This window comes from Falco biarmicus, chromosome 4, assembly GCF_023638135.1.
Source record: "Falco biarmicus isolate bFalBia1 chromosome 4, bFalBia1.pri, whole genome shotgun sequence".
In the NCBI taxonomy this organism is placed as follows: Eukaryota; Metazoa; Chordata; class Aves; order Falconiformes; family Falconidae; genus Falco; species Falco biarmicus.
In genome coordinates, this window is record NC_079291.1 from 46,767,960 (window position 1) to 46,788,632 (window position 20,673).

At 39.5% G+C, this 20,673-nt stretch overlaps 1 protein-coding gene across 1 annotated transcript in view; it reads right to left on the reverse strand.

Annotated features, from left to right (window-relative positions):
• The window catches only part of NRP1 (neuropilin 1), a 114,715-nt gene that overhangs the window by 44,028 nt on the left and 50,014 nt on the right, over positions 1-20,673 (reverse strand). Inside the window, 3 exon segments of the mRNA XM_056334706.1 lie at positions 7,885-8,051; positions 10,737-10,892; positions 18,580-18,807. Of these exon segments, the coding sequence (XP_056190681.1) occupies positions 7,885-8,051; positions 10,737-10,892; positions 18,580-18,807 (551 nt within the window).

Consider the following 20,673-nt stretch of genomic DNA (forward strand, 5'->3'; position numbering starts at 1 on the left):
AATTAAACTGGGACAGAAAAGGAGGATGATACAAGGACAGAGAGGCAAATAATAGCTCAGCAACAGAAAATCTGCAGCGTAGATGCTGGGATGGGGAAGGGCCCATAGGACTCATGAACTCCTCAGCTTCATACTACTGTGCAGGTGTGGAAAGAGTGAATAAGAATGCACAATTGTCTGCAAAGCACTCAGCAGTACACCTATCATCTCCAGCCCAGGGCTGGCCCCGTGACAACAGGGACCTTTAGCTCAGTAACAACTCTCCTTATTATAACATGCCTCAGCTGTGTGTTCCTACCCAAGGCTGTGTTTCTAGCCACTACCCTTAGTCACTTAACTTCTAGCCTTGAGCTCTACTTCACCTGTAGTTCGACACCTGCCTAGTCTTGTAGCTTAATTTATTTCTGCTGGACACAGAAAAATCTCCTTCTGAGGTACCTTCCTTCACAACTGCAGGATGTCCTGGCTGCAGTGGAGCAGATGTGCTGCAGTGCCTTGTAGTTGGGTGGGCAAGGCTGCCTCGGTCCCCATGGGGTCTGCAGGTCATCAGGGAGAGAGCTCCCCTACCAAGCAGAATGGCACAAGCAACTGATTTTTTAGCTTGATGGCAGTTTAAAGACCAGCAAACTATAACAAATGTTTTGAATCGTGCCAAACGTGTGAACCTGGTGAATGGAGAAAAAACAAGGGAGGAGAATAATTTTGTACAGAGTTTTTGAGTGGCTTCAATTCCTGTGAAAGAAAGTAGAAGAGAAAGATGTTGTGATTTAAAAAAAAAAACTTGTGGTGTTTAGTTTAAAACCATATTTAAAGGTTTTAATTTCTTTCCCTCCTGGAGCCAACTAGTGAAAGTAAGATAAATTTACAAAATTATTTTAGTAGTTGCTGAATCAGTGCTTTTGCTGGACACATTTTTAATTCTCTATCTCAGCTCTAAAGGGCCATCTGTCTTGCAGCCGTTCAGGGGATGTAGGGCCGGACTGGGAAGTGGATGCATAGGTAATTACAGAGTTATATACAAACTACTCAGATCTCTGCATAATGGATCCCCTGAAAGAACTGAAACTATTACAATGATTAGGCTGGTAGTGGAGGCTCGGAGGGGCTCTGCTTCTGCTGCTCCTCCATATGTTGCATGCAGGATTGCTCGAAGCCACGCAGGACTCTCCTCTGTATTAGGGCTGATGCTGAAACATGTCAGAGGGAGGTAGAGAGGATTTTCTTCTAAACTGCATTTTGCACCTGCACTTCTGGAGGAATAAGGCTGCCAACAGTTCTGCATAGTTCTCTGAGCATCTCTTCAGCCTCCCCAGAGTGATAAATCTATGGCTGGGAACTTTCTGGTACTAGAAGACCTCTTAAAGCACTTTGAATAATCAAAAAAACCTTCATACTTTGTAGGACCCTTTTATTTATCCCTCTCCCTCTCGTCTAATTTCAGTACTTGCCTTTATGAAACTACCATTTATTTCCATGTCAGAGTAAATAAAGGTATGAATGTATCCTGATGGGTCAATTAACCCTGGTTCTGTGCTGTGTCAGTCTGTCCTGGCTGTGATTTCCAGAAAGGAATAGTCTTTTGTCATTCTTTGCCCATGTGCAAAGTATGTTAAGACCATAAGATAACTGTAATACTTTTCCACACAAAGCTAACTCTGCTTTTTGTAATTTCTGAGGTGCAGTTATGAACTGTAAATGCCATGAACCGAAGGCATGACTTGTATTTTAAAGTGGTAGAAAAGACAAAGGACTGACAGTTTTTGTGCTTTCATGTCAGCGTGCTCCCTAATGATGGGCCAGCCCTACCACAGATCCTCTGAACTTCAGCTCTCAGGCAGTCCTTCAAAGGCTAGGAGACCTGGGAAGCCTCAGCTTCCCATGTTTAACATTATTCTTTGCACTAATATGATGCACTTCACTGCAATATCAAACTCCAAAAGAAACAGAAATAATAAGAATAAAAATAACAGCAGACATTGTTGACTTGCACTTCCTTGAGCTTTCATGTGAAGTATTTAGATAGGCTTGCTCGATAAAGTCAACCTAAACAGCTGCCCGATGTAAGAATAAACCTGTTAATGAAATAAATATGCTGTGCAGCAACATATATAAATACTGACTATATTTTTAAGTGAATACCTGATAAGGAAATAAGCTATGACACAGATGAAAGGTCAAGACACCAAATGACAAGCTGCAATTATTTTCAGAATTGCTACAGAAATAAATCTGGACTAATCTATATACCAGTTCACATCAGCAATGCATGCTCCAGGGTTCCACTTACAAAGGAGCGAATAATGAAGAACGTAGGTTACTGCAAATGTAAAGGAATGAAGACAAATGTGGAAGGAAAACTCCAGCTCCAAGGTCCCTCTTATTCTGGTGAAGCAGTGTATACATAAAAGTGTTTTAAATCAGGGGAAGTGTATTTTCCTTGCACAGGAGAGTTAGTGTTAAATAAACAACTGATATTTCAATCAGTGGAGGCAAGGGGGATCTCCCAGGCTGCTTTCTGAGGAGGGTTATTCTTACCTCTCTGGACTTTCTCCAGATCCCTAAATGCTGCGAGATGCAGAGGGAGAATTTTACACCAGATCAGCTGATATTCCTATGGCTGGCTGGTCTAGAGGTCTACAGAATTACTCTGCAACAGTCATAGATGCCAAAGGGATGGGTAGAGAACAAGGTGGAGATGGGCAGGCAGAGGTCAGAGGCAGCAAACCAGATCTGCTAACCTCTAACTCCAGCCGTTTACGTGTGATACAAGATCTGTACCCTGCTGAAAAAAACTAGCAGTACAAATTTGGGCTGGATTAACCATTTATTTTTTATTAACCAGAGCACACAATAAGGACTTCATCTTAGTGTAGGGCTGCAGAATGAGATAATACCCAATCCAGAGTATAATGTCTGTTTATGTTAACTCTCCTGCTAACAGTTTTTCAAAAATTTGAACCGTCAGAGCATGTTTATAACAGAGTAGTGTTTTTTGTTTTATAGCTGCTAAGTTTTGATTTGATACTAGGATTCTTAAAGCTGGATTTATGGTTTTATCCAAACCCAACTGTAATATGAACTGAAAATTTTGTGTTATTAACAAATATGCTTTGCTTTCTGGGAAAGCTGTAGGTCTCAGTCTAACAGCATGAGAGAAAAATTGTGCCACCCAGAAATTATCATCCAGCTTGATGGGAGTGTAAAGATTTGTGTTATATGCATTAGAAGAAACATTTTGATAAAACCCATACAGATTCTGCAGTAAAAGTACCCAGAAGGTGTTGCTCCTTGCGGGTTTGAAAACCCACACCATTATGAGGATTGATGATAGCGCAGGTTCCCAGTGACCCTAGTAATAGGCAATCAGTCTCCCTTCAAAACCACACACACGTGGGTCTCAAGTGTCTTTAGCTGATGGCACCTATCCAGCCGGGCACTCCCCCTGCTCCTGCGCTGCACTGGGGGGCTGCTGGCCATGACCCATCGGGGCGTCCCTGAGGTGCAAGGGCTTGCCAAGCACAGTGGCCTGTGGCTCCTGCTCAAAGGCTTCAGAAATAAGATGCAACAAGTTCCCTAAATATAAAGATTTCACATGTTACTCTTTCAGATGAGTGTAAGCGTAACTGCTGTTCTTAAATGTGAACATTAAATCTACTCTGTAAAAGCACAATTACTGCTGCCATGGCAGAAATCAGTCATCCCTTTTGAAGGAATGCCTTGAAAATGCAATCATAAAATCCCCGCATGTTATGGATTTCATTAACATTGTACTCCCCTAGGATTCCCAATTGCACAATAACGGGAGTTCTTTAAATTTTAAATGCCACAGACAGGAACAGTTTCACTAAAACCAGATGTGAAACCCTTGCACTGGCCTTCTTACTGGTTCTAAGGACTGAAACTGGCTGGTAATTGATACCTATTAACATGTTTGTTGTTCAGATTACAGAAATGGAAACACTATACTATTTTTCCTGTGAAAGGATACGTTAATGAGGGACAATGACTTACGTTGCAATGGCAGTTCCCTGCTCGTGATTAAATTAAAAAGCTTGTGGTTTTTTTTTTTTTTTAATTATGTTATTTCACACTGAAGAGCAGTCAAGTGTGCAAAATGTAAGTGTAATGAACAAGTAGGTGGAGCTTAAGCTTGAGGAGCTAATAACATCCCATATGACAATAAACTAACTTCATGCTTATTTTTGGCAGCCCTTGCCTCATGCATATCTTTATTCCATTCATATTAGAAAATCCACAAACTTTATTAATGTGTTTTTAAAGAAGAAATGCAATCTGGAGTGTCTCTGTTTCTGATTATGGAGTCACTCCAAATCTCAAGTTAGTTGAGCAATGTTCAAAAGTGTGTTTGAGGGTAAAAGTACTGTGCAGACTTATGGTGTGACTGTGCTATGGATATTTTGAACCTATGCTTTGACATTTATTTCCAAACAACTAAGGAAAGGAATGGAAAAGCAGCTTTCGCTTAGCAGAGCCCTGTAAGCAGGCAGCATTCAGATGAATGCAGTAGTTGGTACCTTCTCAGCCACAAAGGAGCCATCTAGTTTTTCCACCAAAGAATGGCTTTCAGGTCCACAGATGGAATTCATGCAAATCCATTACTAAAAAGCCAACACTATTTTCCTAATTATTTTCAGTTAAATCATCCAAAAGACATCAACACCTCAAATGAGACAATCATATCACATGCCTTCTAAACGTCCTTTGTAGATACCAATCGCCCTTTGCTGATACTTAACTGAGGTTTTCTGTTTCTTTTGTCTTAGCAAAAACATTAACCTTGAAGGGAGGGGTAAAAGGAAGGGAAATGAGAACTATTATGTTTCCCTTATGCAAAAAAAGAAAGACACACTAAGGAAATTAGTATTTGGAGCTGGATTTTCAAGCTGCTTTGCCCATGTTTGATTGTACATATCTCATACATATGCCTAGTTGCATATGCATATTAGCAGTTTGAAGGCAGACATCACTGCTTAACCAGCTGCAGTGTGTGTGCAGGTATGGAAACCTGCAATTGTAGAAAAAATCAATGAATACTGATATACACAAAATCTCTGCCTCAAAGAAAAGGACATACAGGCAGAAATTTTCACTTTAAAAGTTCCAAGTTCAGCATTGCAGTATCCTTCAGCACAGTTTTTTTCTGTTGAGTATTTTCTAGAGTTCTTACACCGTGCAGCAACAATCCATTTATGCTGTACTGCACCAAAGCAAATATTTCACATAAATGACTAGTTTGCAGTAGCTTACAGAACAAAACAGAACAAAGTGGCCTTAGTCCTTCATATACAAGTGCCTTCCTCCTTTTATAAAATATGGCTTGGTTTTTTTTCAATGGGTAATTTCAGAGTATTTTATCAGTTACATGGTTGTTTGTCTGTATGCTTTTATGGAGATGAACATCTGTTCCTGGGGATATTTGTACAGAGGGAACATGGGATTTCAATATTTTATCCAGATACAAACTTGCAACATGTGCTCACTGCCAATGGCATCAAGAGTTTGTAGAATGTGGTAGTCTGAAGCACTTAGCACCCATCTGAAGATTGCCAAAGTAAGTTTAACAGGAAAGCATTTAGAACATGTTTGGAAGTTTGAATTAGTGATGTTAGTATTGAATTATACCATAATAAATAAGTATGAGAATATCCTCCTGACACAAATGGAACCAAAGATTAATTAAACCCTTGTGCCTTGTGAAAATCCCGGGGATATCCAAACTAGCTTGGTTGCTTCTGCTACATGGGTTGAGTGGTAGAAACGACTTAAAACAGTTCTTCTGCAACACATGTTGCCTATTCAACGAAATGCATTGTCAAGCAAGACTTTCCAGGCTCAGTCCTGCAAACAAGACCCAGCTCTGTAGCAAAGGCTGCTACAGCTTAGTTGCTCTGTCAGGAGGTCTGCCTTGGGAGTGCCGGTCCCTCCACGTGGGGCCAGGGCAGTGCAGGAGATGCCCTAGGTCTCAATTGCTCAGGGAAATGGTTCATGCTGCCTTTTCCAAACCAGGGGCAGGGTGAAGTACGTGAGAGCTGTGGTGTGAGCAGTACAGCATACAACCAAACGACTTTTTGGCTGATGTGGTAGCTGGAGGCAGTGTAAAACTGCTAAAAATTATGCTCAGTGGTTGTTTCAGCCCCTGAGCATCCTGGTTTAAGGCAGAAAGCAAAGGAGGATGAGAAATTCATAGGCAGGAGGCCTGAGGTACCCTGAGCTGTTTTAAGCATAAATCCCAGAGTAGCTTGGATTCTGTTATGTGTTTGTTATTAAAAAAGTTAATGGTTAAAAAAGTCCTTTGAAACTTTTTCTCAGAAAGATCTAGTTCTAAGTGAAAGGATTAAGCTCTCTCTATATATATGTAGTCATCATAACTTAATAAAGTTAATAAGCACACAGAACACACGAATGAGATTTGACTAGCTCTCTTGTTTTGATTATACAGTCATAAATGCATAAGTGACAGCAGAAAAGAAGGAAATAAAGAAAAAGTGGTGGCCCTCTGACCAGATGAAACACATGGAATTTGATTCTGATGCATTCCACTCTTTTTTCATGTGCATTCCATGGATTGCAAGTGGCAATGATTAATAACAAGCCTTGCACTTAGATAAGGCTTGGGAGATTTTAACATTTATTCCTAAGTAAGGAAAAAGGATCAACAGATATTTTTTTGCCACTCTGAAGTCTGATTAGGTCCATCATAGATGATTACCAAGTTGCCAAGAGCTCAGGATGTGTAGGGGCCCCTAAGCAGGACACCTGAGAGTCCCATTGTGTGCCAAGGATCAGAAGGGAAAGATCTCCCCCTCTTTCTTCTTTACTAACTAGTGCTCAACATGTTTTTAATGTTTCTTGCAGACAGCAAACCTCACAGGGAAACGCCAGTGTGAGCATTTGTGTGGATGGCTAATAAGGCATTGTTTTTATATGTCAGTTAGTAATTTCCTATGGAAAACAACAGAAGCCAGAGGAATGTTTCAAATATATGAACAAGTTTTCAATATCAGTAATATTGATCTAATATGCTCAACCCTTTCTCTTAGCTTTTGCCAACAGAAACAGAATCTAGGTTGCAACTAAGAAGTCTGACTACGACTGAGATAAATCAGTGTTTTTTTTCACCTAATGATACTAACGCTTGCCTGCTAGTATACATTATTTGTGTACAGTAATTCATATGAACAATCTTAAACTGTTCAGGAATCATGTGCCATTAACCTATGTACTTGATAACAAATAGCAAACAAGCCCAAGCAGACTAGCTGAACTCGAGGGGTCTCTTCATGGCGACAAACGTTTGCACAATTTCTCCTGTATTAACAGAGTGAAGCCAAGGCAGCTGATCTTTCTTTCTAATGAATGTTGTGTTTCAGGATGTGGAAGAATAGCCACTAGACAGAGACCATTGAACTCATTTCATGACTAACATATTCTAGAAGGGACTTAGGTCTTCTGAGGTGAAATCTGAGTGCATGAAAACACCATGCTGTATTAATGCTTAGCTGTAATCAGCTAGAGACATAGCACATGCTCAGTTTACTGGGACATTCCACTTTAAGTGCATGTTAAACTAATATTGACTTTTCCACTAAACCAAAATCTCTGTTATTTGTGCTCAGAAGACTGAAAAAACAATAGATGTGGGAAGCAGAACAATTAATCTTCCTGACCTTTTCTTTTTTTATACCTTTGGGAGTCAGTCTTTTTTTGTGTCTAATAGGGAATGTGAACGATTCACTTGCAATGATTCTTAGATTATGTAGAAGTACTTTACTGTGTTTTTTTCATTCTTTCTTTTGCATTCTCCACATTCAATAAACTCCACAGAGTATTATTAATAATATCTTTAAAACATTATCTTTTTACCTGTATCCATTCTCTGATAGAATCTTCCCCTGGGGTCCATCCATTCTCAGGGTAATTTAGCCGGGACCTTTCTGAAGACCAGATAGCGCTGTACTGGGAGGAGACAGTGATTTGATCAGAGTGAATTTCTCCTGACTCCATACCTAGTGGTTCCATGCACTGGAAATCTGAAGAAAAATAAATTACCATTGTTATTATGGTCAGCTTTTTGATATAGACTTTGAATAATGAGAACGTTTTCCTGCTTTGAATATGAATATCTAAAGAATTTATTTTTATGTGACTTTGAATTCTTTAACAACTTTAAGTGAGGCAGTGTTGGGCTTATGGTGTCATTCTTAATACCGTCATTCAAGTTACCATGGCAATTCCTGCAATAATAATTCTATACAAATATTTTTAGCCCAGCATTGTAGCCATTTCAATATAGGACAATAGATTTCTCTTTTCTAGGGTAGCACAGGCACTTCTGTGGGTTTATAATATAAATCAAAGTATGTTGAACTCATAATTATGCACAAAGCCAGGAAAGACAGACCAGATGACTGTATAAAATAATTTTATTTTAAAACTATTTACTCTAGTACAAAAAGTATAAAATGTTTTTTAAATATTATTAAAATTCCAGCCATTCTCTGTGGATCCTGGCCACTGGAAAGGAACAGATCAACAAAATTTGAATCCAGGCTAGAATATTACTAACCTAAGGGAATTACCATGTTTTCTGTAACATGCAGTATTTTAAACAAGCTGATCATCTCCATGCAATCTTTCCTTGTTGACATAAAAATTACCTAGATAATTTAGAATCGACACCCTAGTCACTATAGTGAGTTCAAAGGCTAATACAGCATGAAGACTAGTTCTTCTCTCACTCTTCAAAAATAAAGGCTCCAACCCCCACTGAAGTGAGAGAGGCTGGTGTCTTTAGATGGATCCTCACACCCAGCTGCTCACGCACTGCCTTGTCAGAAGTTTACCAATCCTATTGCAAAAGCAGGAGAAAATAACATGTGTCTATGCTTCTCTTCAAGGACTTCATAGTATATAAATATAATTAATTCCTTCATTAGCAGTTTAAGGTAAAATAGCAGTGTGTGAAGCAGAGGCCCTGACATTTGGGTACAGACCCTTTTTTATCACACCTTCTACAGAGATGACATATCTCTGTCAGGGTGGGTGGGTGCTGAGCTGAAGGTCTGAAGCTTTCAAAATCTGTGAGTTGGAAAAATGAGCTTTTAATAAGCAAAGTTCTGATCTTTCGATGAAAATTAAAACATTCTGAAAAAACAGTATAAATCTTTTATGACAGATCCCAAAACTTCTATTCAGAAATGCTGTCAGGGTACCTTATAGGAGTTGTAGTTAGGGTGTCCCATAACTGAATTATCAAACTTGTTGCCAAACCACATTTCCCATGGCATACCACCCTTTCCCCCACTTCTGTGCTGCTCCAATGTATTGGAGCCTTGAGTGAAGTACTGAAACTTGAACTACGCTGGGGTAAAACTCAAAGTAAAATTAACTTCTGCTTGGAATTGGAAGGAGAGCCGTACATAATCCACTAAAGAATGCAAGATATGGTAGGTGGGAATAATTTTAAAATATCTAAATATTAGGTGTATAGTTTTATCTGGACATGTGGGCTTTCCCTGTAGTCTACTGAGAGAGAAAAGTACCTCCAGGGCACACCTCACATGTCTGAGATAAGTAGGCTGAGCTGGTCCCTGGAGGTGACCCCTTCTCTATTGAGAGCACAAAGAGGAAGGGTGGGTGAAATGAGGTGAGGTGAATCTCTCCTGTGTCTAAGCCTGCATCCCAGCATAGCAGATACTATTAACTCTGGCTTCAGTGTGATGACACCTCCCTCTATAGCCGAGGGAGGATGACTGGAAGAGGTGGACACATTGCTTGTGCTAGCTAATGAGGGGGCAGGAGCAGCATGTACATAAGGAGAAGCCAAACTAGCTGGAGATAAAATCTGAAAGAGTTGGAGGAGGATGCTTCCCATTCACAGAGACTGGGTACGTCCCATTCCCTCTTCCTAGCTAGGCAACATGCAAGAAAGCTATTAAAGAGGCACGGGGCAGAGGAGAGCTGGGGAGTAACATCGATAATTTCAGTTTACTCAGTTTTCTTTGGTTTCTTCTTTGATTAAACAAGTGCCTCAAATCTGGGTGGATCTGCTCAAACCTCAGTAAGTTGCAGAAAGGAGAGAGAGTTTGATTTAAAGTGTGTGTTCTATCATCAAGCAAAGCAAGGAAGTCTGCAAGGACATGGTGTAACACAGCCTGTTATTTTCCTGTGTCTCCCTCACTTTGTTTCATTCTCTGTCCAAAGGGTAACTATGAAAATGAGGCAACTGGGAAAAAAAATACGAGACAAAGAACAAAGCTTAGATAGCTTATGAAATAGTTTAACAAGAGCACATATATTAAATGGGTCCTTTTTATTCAAGAAATCGATCATCAAAGCTTAGTCCATGTAATAAAAGAAGGCTTTGGATAGCACATTCATTGTTCTTGTTTCATTGTTTTAATGCAAGCGTTCAATTGCTCCGCATTCCTGTGTTTCCTTGGTCAGCACAGTTTTTCACAATAATTATCCCAACTTCCTGGCAATACTGTGGAATTAAACTGTAAGAAGAATTCTGCTTCTTGCACTGCTTTTTAAAGGGCAGCTGTTCTTTAAAAAAAAAAAAAAAAAGAAAGAAAAAAGAAAAACAGAACCAACCCTTCCCCACCATCTTATTTATTTAATTTTCCTTTAAAGTTTCATGGAACACCTGGTCTGCAAGAAGACATAACAGATAATATTTTCCAAGAAGCTCTGCGGGATACATAAATACTGACCTTCTGATACACTGCTCTGCGACACGCTGTAGTTTGCTGAGAATCCCTCTTTTGCTATTGCACTGTCAGTGTAAAATACCATTGAAAGAATCCCTGTTGAAGACCGGACACGTCCTGGGTTGTTCTGCCCACAATAACGCCCTATATGTGGGCCAACTGCAAAGAAACAGGATATAATAGTAAACTACCAGTTCTGCTACAACAATAGATGCCAATACAATAGCCTCCTAAAGACAGCCCCTCAGGAGGAAATAGTGAACCTCTACAACAGCTCAAAAACACAATCTTATCAATAACATAGCAGTGAAGAATAAGTGGCTTATTCTACCCCAGTAATGTTACTTCTAAAATGTTCCAGCTAGCACTCCATAAACCTCTGAAAATGTAAAGAACCAGGATTTCAAAAAAAGTCCTTTAAAGTGTGCAGAGGGGGCAATGATGCACAAAACTACATGTACAAAACAACAAAAGTATTTTCCAAAGTGTGACTGAAGCACCTATTTATGCAAGCAACATCTGAATGGTCTGATTTTCCCCACACGGTCTACCAGATGCTCTTGGAATAAGAGTTCAAACAGCACTTTCCAGGTTTTATGCTCAATACTGCAGTTAATCTGTTAATTTTACAGCGCCCTTAGAAAACCTTTTTGCACACATATTGAGGCTATGACCAATGGCTCTTTATCCCTTCCTGTTTATGCTTTCAGCACACCTTCACAGATCTTTTGCCCATATGCTTAATACTAAAGAATACTGTAAAAGGATTCAAGAGGAAAATCTTAATACTTTCCAAACAGTGAGGATTTCTTAGGTATATCTTCATGTCACAGAACACACACACATACATACATACATGATCTCTCTCAATGTTAACTATAAATCAGTTCCTGATATTTTTCTGGATTTCCTGTCCAGTGAGATAATCCTTTTCCTTAATTAAGCTACTCAATTCACAGCCAGCATATGTGGCCTTCTAGCACTTAAGCATTCCCTGCAGATAGGCCCCTAGGTGGTTGAATAGTGGTACATCTGTGCTTACAAACAATAAGAAAAAATAACGCTAAAACCTATCCACAAAGTCAATCATGAAAATAATCATAAAATATCATTCTAATGCTTACACCACTGGCTTTCCAGGCTGAAATTGACACCTTGTCATTTCTCTAGGAAGTCCATTTCACTTTCAGTTTAAAATAAAAAATGTTTATATATCCTAATTATTCACAGTTCAAAGAAAATCCTCAGCTAACATAAATTTGTAGTCATTTATTGGCGTTTTGCATCAAGTAAAACAGTTCCAGCTTGGAATAACTTCAGTATGTAAGCTACACATTTCTGTAAGACCCTAGAGTTGCCAGAAAGAGGGAGCTCAGATGTTGTAGCTCTTCCTGCCAGCATGTGCTTTTCTATCCATATTTTGGCCACGGTTAGTCTTCAGTTGCCTTGGCAATCCCATGGCGTTTAAAATACCTGCCTGTTCAGTCCTTTTCCACCATGGATGTTCAATGCAGTATTGATAGCATGAAACACCCTATAGAGGATATCAGTTGAATTCTTCCTCATCCTAGAAATCATTAAAGCTTTACAGTTTTAGTATTTGGAGTGAGAAAGTTGTTTTAGACTTTTTTTTCTTTTTTTTTTTTTTGCTAGTAGTGGCTTTTGAAAAACACAAAACAATGCCTCCACTTCAATTGCTGCAGGGTTATTGTTGCTGGGTTTTTTTTCGTTTAGTTTTTCTTTTTTTTTTTTTTCTTTTGCATTTTCTGTGTGCAAACAGTTCTGATTGAGCTCTTTCCCTTCATGGCTTTCAACATTATAGCTGCTGATGTTGCTCTGAACTGCAAGAAAATAAGGGGGATAAGGCCACCATGTTGTGGCACTCCGAGCCTCCCTCCTCCCATTTCCTGTAGGGAGGCCTCTTTGAAATGACAAACAGAAGAGAACTTTGTTTAAAGCAGACAGGCTTTAAGATTCCCCATGACTCACTGGTTTATAATTTTTAAGACATATTTAGTGATTCTGCATTTCAGTCTTCTACAGATTGGCCCTGCTATCACAGTACTATTCCCTTTGCTAGCTATGTAGATGCAAGAGCCAAAAACTTGCAGAATATGATACAAAGAGGTATTGAATTTTTTTGCACAACATGTAAGCTTTAGCCTAGTGAGCTAATACAGTATTGATCTGAACAGAACTGGATGAAATAGAATTTCTTGTTCTTCTTACACAAATAGCTAATGCAAAGTTCTTTCTTCCATTCAAATCTTGAAAACTTTTGAATGACAATAACTTATCAAAAGTTTCAGGAGTCACAGTCACCACATCACAGAAATGCTATGTGGGTAACACCATCTGAGCAATCAGTCATTTAGGGGATGATACTGCTGTCTGCTTAGGTAGACAATGGCACCGCTTTTTTGTAACCAACTTCCTGACCCTTCCTCAAGAACCAAGATGGGCTTTCATAATAGACCATATACAGTTCCAAATGGGAATTTTAGGGCAGCAGGTGATGAAAAATCATTAAGCCCAGAAAACTCTTTGCAGCCTCTACCTGTAGACCATCCTGTCGTTTTGCCAGCATCCCCCAGGAAGGCCTACTCCAGATATGAGTCACTTGGAAATGTCCTTGCTCAAGGACACTTCTCCATTACCCACAGAACAAAGGCATTTTGGTGAGCCAGCTGCTTCATTTGACTGCCCATGCTGTAGCTATTTCTGGGACCTTGTTTCCTCTTTCCACTGGCATAGTATGATATAGTGGGAAACAGTAACTTTCAGCTTAAAAGTTGGAGGGGCAACTAAGAAACCTGTCTTGCAAGCTTTTCCCAAAATGCAGAGTCTAATTCTACAACCTGAATAAATCCTTGATTATTCTTAATATGTATGTTTGAAGGTTTACAGATCTGAGTATGGAACATATAGAACATAGCTGGTGATTTAAGACTAAACAGAAGCCTTATCCTTACTAATTCTTCTTTTCTTTTCTACTGTTTGCCCTTCTGGACAGAGTAACTGTATCAGGACATTTTGAGACTTACTGAAATACATATTTGCCTACCCAGCTGAAATCGTTAACTTTTGGAACTCAGTTTAAAAAGAGAAAAAAACCACAATAAAACACAAGCAAGGAAAAATGGTATATCAGACTTCTCAAATATTAAAAGAAATGTTAACTAGCCATTTTGCAGAATTTTAAAGCTGGTCTTTAAAAGTATGCTGTTGTGCTGTGGACAGTGTTTTCACAGCAGTATGATTGTTATTGACAAACCACTGGCACAAAACTTAGGATGCTAAAGAGAAAAGAATTGAAAAATGAGTCCCATCCTTACAGCCCAGTACACACCTACACTGAGCTTGTGCATACTATTATATCTTAACAGCTTCTTGAAAAAGTGTAGAAAGCAACCACAACAGAGGAGAAACACATTTAGATTAATAGCAACCTTCATTTGCAGTGATGTTAATGACTGAAGTGTTTTGTTTTGCTCTGTAATTCAATGGAAGCTCTTGTGGCATTGACCAAAACAGCAGTGCTTAGCCTGTGGTTCTCAAACCATAAGTAAACTTCTTTAAATTACTTTTGAGCCCCTAGTAGACAGTTTCTAGAGCTTCAAAGAGAGCTGCATGATGAATATGTGCAATTCATCACTTAAGCTAGTCCTTATTTTGAGTGGGCTATTTTTCTTCAAAGTCATCAATGGGCTGTTCTCAGCTGAGGCTGGCTAAGGTACGTTTGTGCCTTGGACAGAGATATTTCTGGTGTCTTGTTTATTCATGCAAAATCACATATTTCTATTTCATGATCTACTCACTCTCCTGCTTTAATCCCACCTGCTGTCTCCTTCAAACCGTGGTACCTTTTCTGCACAATATTTGCAACGTGCACCTGTAGTTCCCGAATATTCTCCACCAGGGTTTCTTTCACTTATTGCTTTGTGTTAAAGAAAAGACCAAAGTGTGCTCTTGATATGCAGTTATGCAGAAACAAAACACCGGGTTTGAGGCATTACTGAATGCCTAACATTCCCCTCCTGAATCAGCAAACACTCACACCAGTGGTACTTCAGACCCGTAAGTGTCCTTGGTGAATTCCTGTTGAAGTCAATCGAACTGTTCACGTGCTTCAAAGATAAGCACATGTTTTGCAGAATCAAGACGCAAGTACTCAGCACTTGCCAGATTCAATCCACTAAAAGGACAACCAGGTAGGCTGAGGACTCCATGATTGTGACAGAGCATTTCAGGATTAGTGTCTTTGTGAATGACTGTCATAGTTGTTGTCAAATTGTCTAACAGAAAATTGTTTTCCATCAGGAAAATGGCAATTATGTAGAAGCAAAATGTAAATGGAGGCATACTGATTTTGACACATCCTTTTAAACATCAGTGTGAAAATTTGTTTAAAAGAACATTTCTCTTTTTTTTTTTTTTTTTTCTGGGGGAAGAAGGAAAAAAAATCGCAACTGTAGAAAACAGCAGATTAATTTCCTGCTGATCTCTAGTGACTGTAGCTGATCTAATTCTACAGTGAAAACATTTTCCACTTATGTTGGGTTTCATCTGTTCTATCTTAGGTATCTTTTTTAAGTTTACATCTGAGTTAGTGTTCCATAGCTCTCAGTACAGTCAATGAGATAAGAATCTCCAGAGGTCCACTAACTGCACCCTGAAGTAGATGTCTGAGACAGATCAGTGAGGGCTGCTGTCCTCTGCTGAGAACAGAGGTAGTGAAAGTGCCTGGCTCAAACATTGATGCCTGGTTTCCAGAGTTGGGTGAGAGCAGCATGTTCAGGGGGTTGTCCATCTAATTCTTCCCTGGTTGTGGCCACAACTGTTTTCCATCAAACTGTTCTCTGTGACCTATTAAAATACTGCCATCATCCTGGCACACCACAGCTGTGTTGCTGTGGAGCAGGGGATTTGAACTGAAGGATATGGGTTTTTTTTCCAAACGTTTAATAAATCTTTCTGCTTCATGTGTAGTGCATCTGTAGTGCAATGGTGGCTTTACTCTCTGACACAGCTGGGTATGTGAGCAGCAATGCAGTCTAAGAAAGCAAAACAGCTTCCTTTTTTATGGCTATGTCCATATCACTAAACAGACCAGGCCATGGACCACCCTCTGGATCTGCAGCCAGTAGCCAGGGACTGTTCCTGGATCACACTAACAGAGTGACACAGCTTGCTCCTGTAAGGCTTTTTCCACTGAAGCATGACAGCTGCGTGCAATGTGCCTGTTTGGAATGATCCCCAGCTTTCACTTTCCTCCAAACCGTGCTAAGGAATTGCTTGGGAAAGTGCAAACTGATGTGGGCTGAAGTTGTGCAAGGTAGTATGTCAGTAATTAGGAAGTACACACAATGATGCCTTGGCCCTGTTTTAGCTAATAGTGTAGATGTAGCTTCAGAATATTTTTTTCATGGACTAAAGGGAAATGGACAAATGGCTGAAAGACACCCTGGGTGAGCCTTTCTTCATCAAAGGCAACAACACTGTCTAATGTTTTTCAGAAATGTACTACTTCCATGTGGGTGCAAATTAGATTTATTTTGCCTGACTTTCTCCTTTTTTTTTTTTTTTTTTAAGATTATCTGGAAACTCTTATTTTGATATGTAGAAACTTTTAATTTCTGCCTTCAGTTTATCGCCAGGTCGTACCAGTGGTTTCCTGTGTCAGCTTTGCTCTTTGGTTGAAATAGTTCTCCCTCCCAGGGATTAATCCCGTGATGCATTTATAGAGAAGCAATCATGTTCTCTCTGCCTTTGTAGTGTTAAGTTAAACAAGAGACTGACTGCTGGCTAAGGATTGTCCTACAGTGAAATGATGCAGCAAACATTTCCCTACAGCCACCACAACCTCCAACAGTTTGTATTTAAGGAAACATTTCTTTCTACAAATTCAGTTGAATATTTACAAACATGTAAGCACCCTTGTGGGATGTCAGGACCATTTTGAGTTCAGACAGTTTGTGAGAGAATTGAAAGGCTGATAATGCCTGTTGTTAATTGCTCTTCAGTATGGCTCAGTCACTTTCTTGAACCGGGAAATTACCGTTTTGAAACCCTCTGACACTAACAATAATGCATTTCTTTTTGGTAATATTACACATAAATTGATTGATTGGATCATCTTTTCACATGTCAGTTTAAATGCAAGTTCTACAGGAATTCAGCTTGGACAGATTTGGCCTAAATACAAATAAACCTATTATTAAATGTTCCAGACATCATTATTGTAGTGTTACAATACTGTTTTCCTAACTGAGGCATTAAATACTAAATAGTCTTTCAGCTACTGTTATGGCTTTTTCTTCACTATTTATTGGAGTGGATTGAAAAGAGCCAGGATAAACCCATTAAGTATAAAACAAAAAGGAAAAATAACTATATGTTAAAAATCTTGTACCTATTTACTGCAGCATCAATAAAAGCTTTAATTAAAATTGTATCAGGAATTTATCTAGGAAAAAAAAACACAAGCAAGTTTAAATATGTTACTAAAGTATGTTCCTTAAGTTATATGTTTTCATTTAAATGAAATATTAATGTAGTATTAGCATTTTATAGAAACTGCCACTGCTGTTCATAAAAGCAAAGAAAATATGTATTAATCTGGGTTATCACACCAGTGGAAAACTGAAATAGTTGTAATTAGTGCCCAACACAAACAACATAAATCTTCAGTTGCTGAATTTTGCTACAAGTCACAAAATTAAGAAGAAAAAGGACAGCTTCAACATACTTCTCTTTATCAGCTTATGCCATACATAGAAACAGTGAAAAAGGCATCACAATCGGTTTTACACAGCCATTTGCACAATTGGTGTAGGTGATTGGGCACCCTAAAGGTTAGGCATTCTACTCGAACAGTCCCTTTTAGACTGGAGCCACAGCCTTTCCAACTGGGGTCCTTGGTGAACCAGCACACAGCTGCCCAGCCTAGAGGGGACTTGGACCTTGTGGACCCATTGCCGTTTATGAAAAAAAACAGAGAAATCATGCAGCTATTTTATTCATCAGTCTCAGTGCAAAGCTGGGTTATGAGATCGGGCAGAGGGTGAAGTGAGGGCTCACAGGCCTTATAGTCTTTGCTAATATCTAGCTATGCACTTGGTGAATTTGCACAAGGTCAAGCGTGGGCAACAACCAAGCGGAAAATTACTGAGCTGGCAGACAAGTAAGTTCTAGAAGGTACCCAACATGTGTCCAGCTAATCAGAGATTATAAATTAACAAATTAAGATAAAACTTTTGGATTTGCTGATACTGCTGGAAGACAGAGCACTGTAAGGGAGGAACACTGCAGTGCCCATTCACTGAACCCACCTGAATGAATAACTCAATCACTGTTCACTGTAATCTTTAGTCTGTATGATTTCCATTGTATGGACACCACGTTTTCTCTGGCAAAGAAATTCTCCAATTTGACAGGTGGTCTGTAACCCAGATCCTTCACAAGCTGGAGGATTAGTTTGTGCAAGTTGTTGGAAATTTCTGGACAATACTCATGCGTTAGCTGTGCAAGTTTGAGGACCCATTACAAAGCTTCATATTTAATTAATTTTAATGTAGGGGTCTGTCAAATATCCCCTCTAAAACCAGTTTTTCTCCAAGCCAACTGTTCAAAATTAAACATATTTCATTAAAATAATCACTCACACTGTGATATGCTTTACTGTATGAATTTACAGAGCATTTTTCCTATTTCTCTTTAATTCAACTTGTTTCACATAAATCAAGCAAGGACCTCTCTACTATGACATTTAAAAAAATGAGAATATGCCTTCTGCAGCCCACTACAGAGTAATGGATATGCATATCACAGTCCATTTTTCTCTTACCATCAGGGAATCCATCCCAGATTTCCAATCGGTCATAGCGACAGAATGCTCCCCCTGGAGTATTTGAATCAGGTTCTAGCTCAAAGCTTTCAAATTCCAGTATAATCTCTGACATCTTTGGTGCAAAGATAATATAAGTGCATTCAAGGCTATTGGGGTATTTTTCAGGGAATCCAGGGGATTTTATCACTCCGCTTGATGAAGTAAAGTTTCTGGAACATTCAGGTCCTGCAAGAGAAAGAGAAAATCACCAGGGTTAACACTATGCTACTAAGCAAAGTAGTTAGCTGGAAAACAAATTAGGTCATACTGTCTCTCCAGCAGCAAAGGTGGTTTTTCAATGAAACACCTCATTTTAATCGCTGCATTAATCATTCAGCCAGCTTGTTCCTATTATTGATAGTCAGGTTTTAAAGCACAATTCACATATACTGTCTGATGTCCAATTTTCAATTTGTATGGAACAATATGAAAACTTGTACCAGCTCTAGAAAAAATTATGACAAATACAAAGTCATGTGGGAACAATGAAAGTGTAAGCTGCAGAAATCTCGACAGAGCCCTAGAGAAATAATTATAGCCCCTTCAAGCTCAAATCTTTAAATCTTATAGCTGACAGGGATTTTATTGGTGAAATAGAATTTTTTACAAAAGTGGGTGAGTGAATTCAGTAGAGGGAGTAGTGGTTTCAGATTCCTGGAGCACTGACTCAGTAACTCTGCCAGATGTGACCTATGCCTCCTTGACAAACTAAATGTGAAAGGTAATTCGTACATGTACCAAGGGTGAGTGACTCATTCTGAGTGGTGTTGACACAGGTGCACCAGTAAAATGTTGCTGTTAGTGCAGGCACGATAAACTGTGTGATTACAGGCAGTGTTGCTAGAAGTCACCTAATGTCAATGTTGACACACCAGCTTTCCCCAATGTCCCCACCATGCCATAATGGGATGCTCCAAACAGTGCTTTTGGTGAAGCAGGAAAGTAGCAGTAAAGATGCAAGGGTATAAAAGGCCAGATCACTGGATTTGCCTTTGTGAATACAGGGGACTAAAACTGGAGTTCCTCACTTGTTGACAGATCGCATTTCTCCTTTTGTTAGGTCCCTCAGGAATCCTCTCTGTGTATCCCACATCTGCAGGTGTGCTTCGAAGTCAGCCGCAGGCACTGCCCACACATCCTCCCACAAGGTCAGCATAGGTACCCCTCTCTGACTTTTGACACTCCAAAATTAATGGAAAGTGATTTACAGGATTTGGGGGATTGGTGGAGAGCAGTTGACCTGGGGAGTTTGAGTAGGATGACTCAGATGAAGGTCTTCAAACACACAGTAGAGGAAGGACACAGGCAACAGTTTGGTTGCAAGAGGCAGGTCTGTGCTGGAGGATGAGCATGTGCGAGGTTTCAATTTGGATGAGGATGCACAGCATCCTTAGAGACCGTAGCCAGAAGCCTTACAGGATTTCCAATGCTGAACACTGATCACTGAAAGAAAACAGTCTGGCTTGTTGCATATATGAATACTCTTATTTCAGCACAGAAAATGTTTTCCTTGTGAATGTGCCAAATGTATTACCCCCCACAGATCTGGCCACCTCCCAGCTAAATTCAGCATCCAAGAGAGAGGTCTGAACGAATTTAGTCAGTTCAGGTATTTTTGTCCTTCAACAGACACTGATAGGAAATGCTTGATCTATCGCATCACTATTCAGAACACTTTGTGGCATATTTTGGAAGATGCAGATATTAATGCTCACGTAACCTGACCCATTCCAATTTGGGAAATTACATTTTGCCTATAATTAAATTGCCCGCTTACACATTGGTCGGATATTTCTCTTCTCTCCCTGTCATTCCCTTGTCTCCTTGTCATGTATGGGAGGGTTATATTCTGGTTGTTGCCTCTTACTCCCACCGGTAGCTGCTGTTCCAGGATAAAATAGCTTTGCTATGCCATTCATAGCAAAAAGTGCTCTGTACTCCTCTTGGAATCCAATAAAAGATGCAATATAAAATGTAAGCCAGGATCATTATTGCTTTATTAAATACAGCCAGATCCTGGCTCTGTAAGTGCATGATCATCAGGCTCCTTAC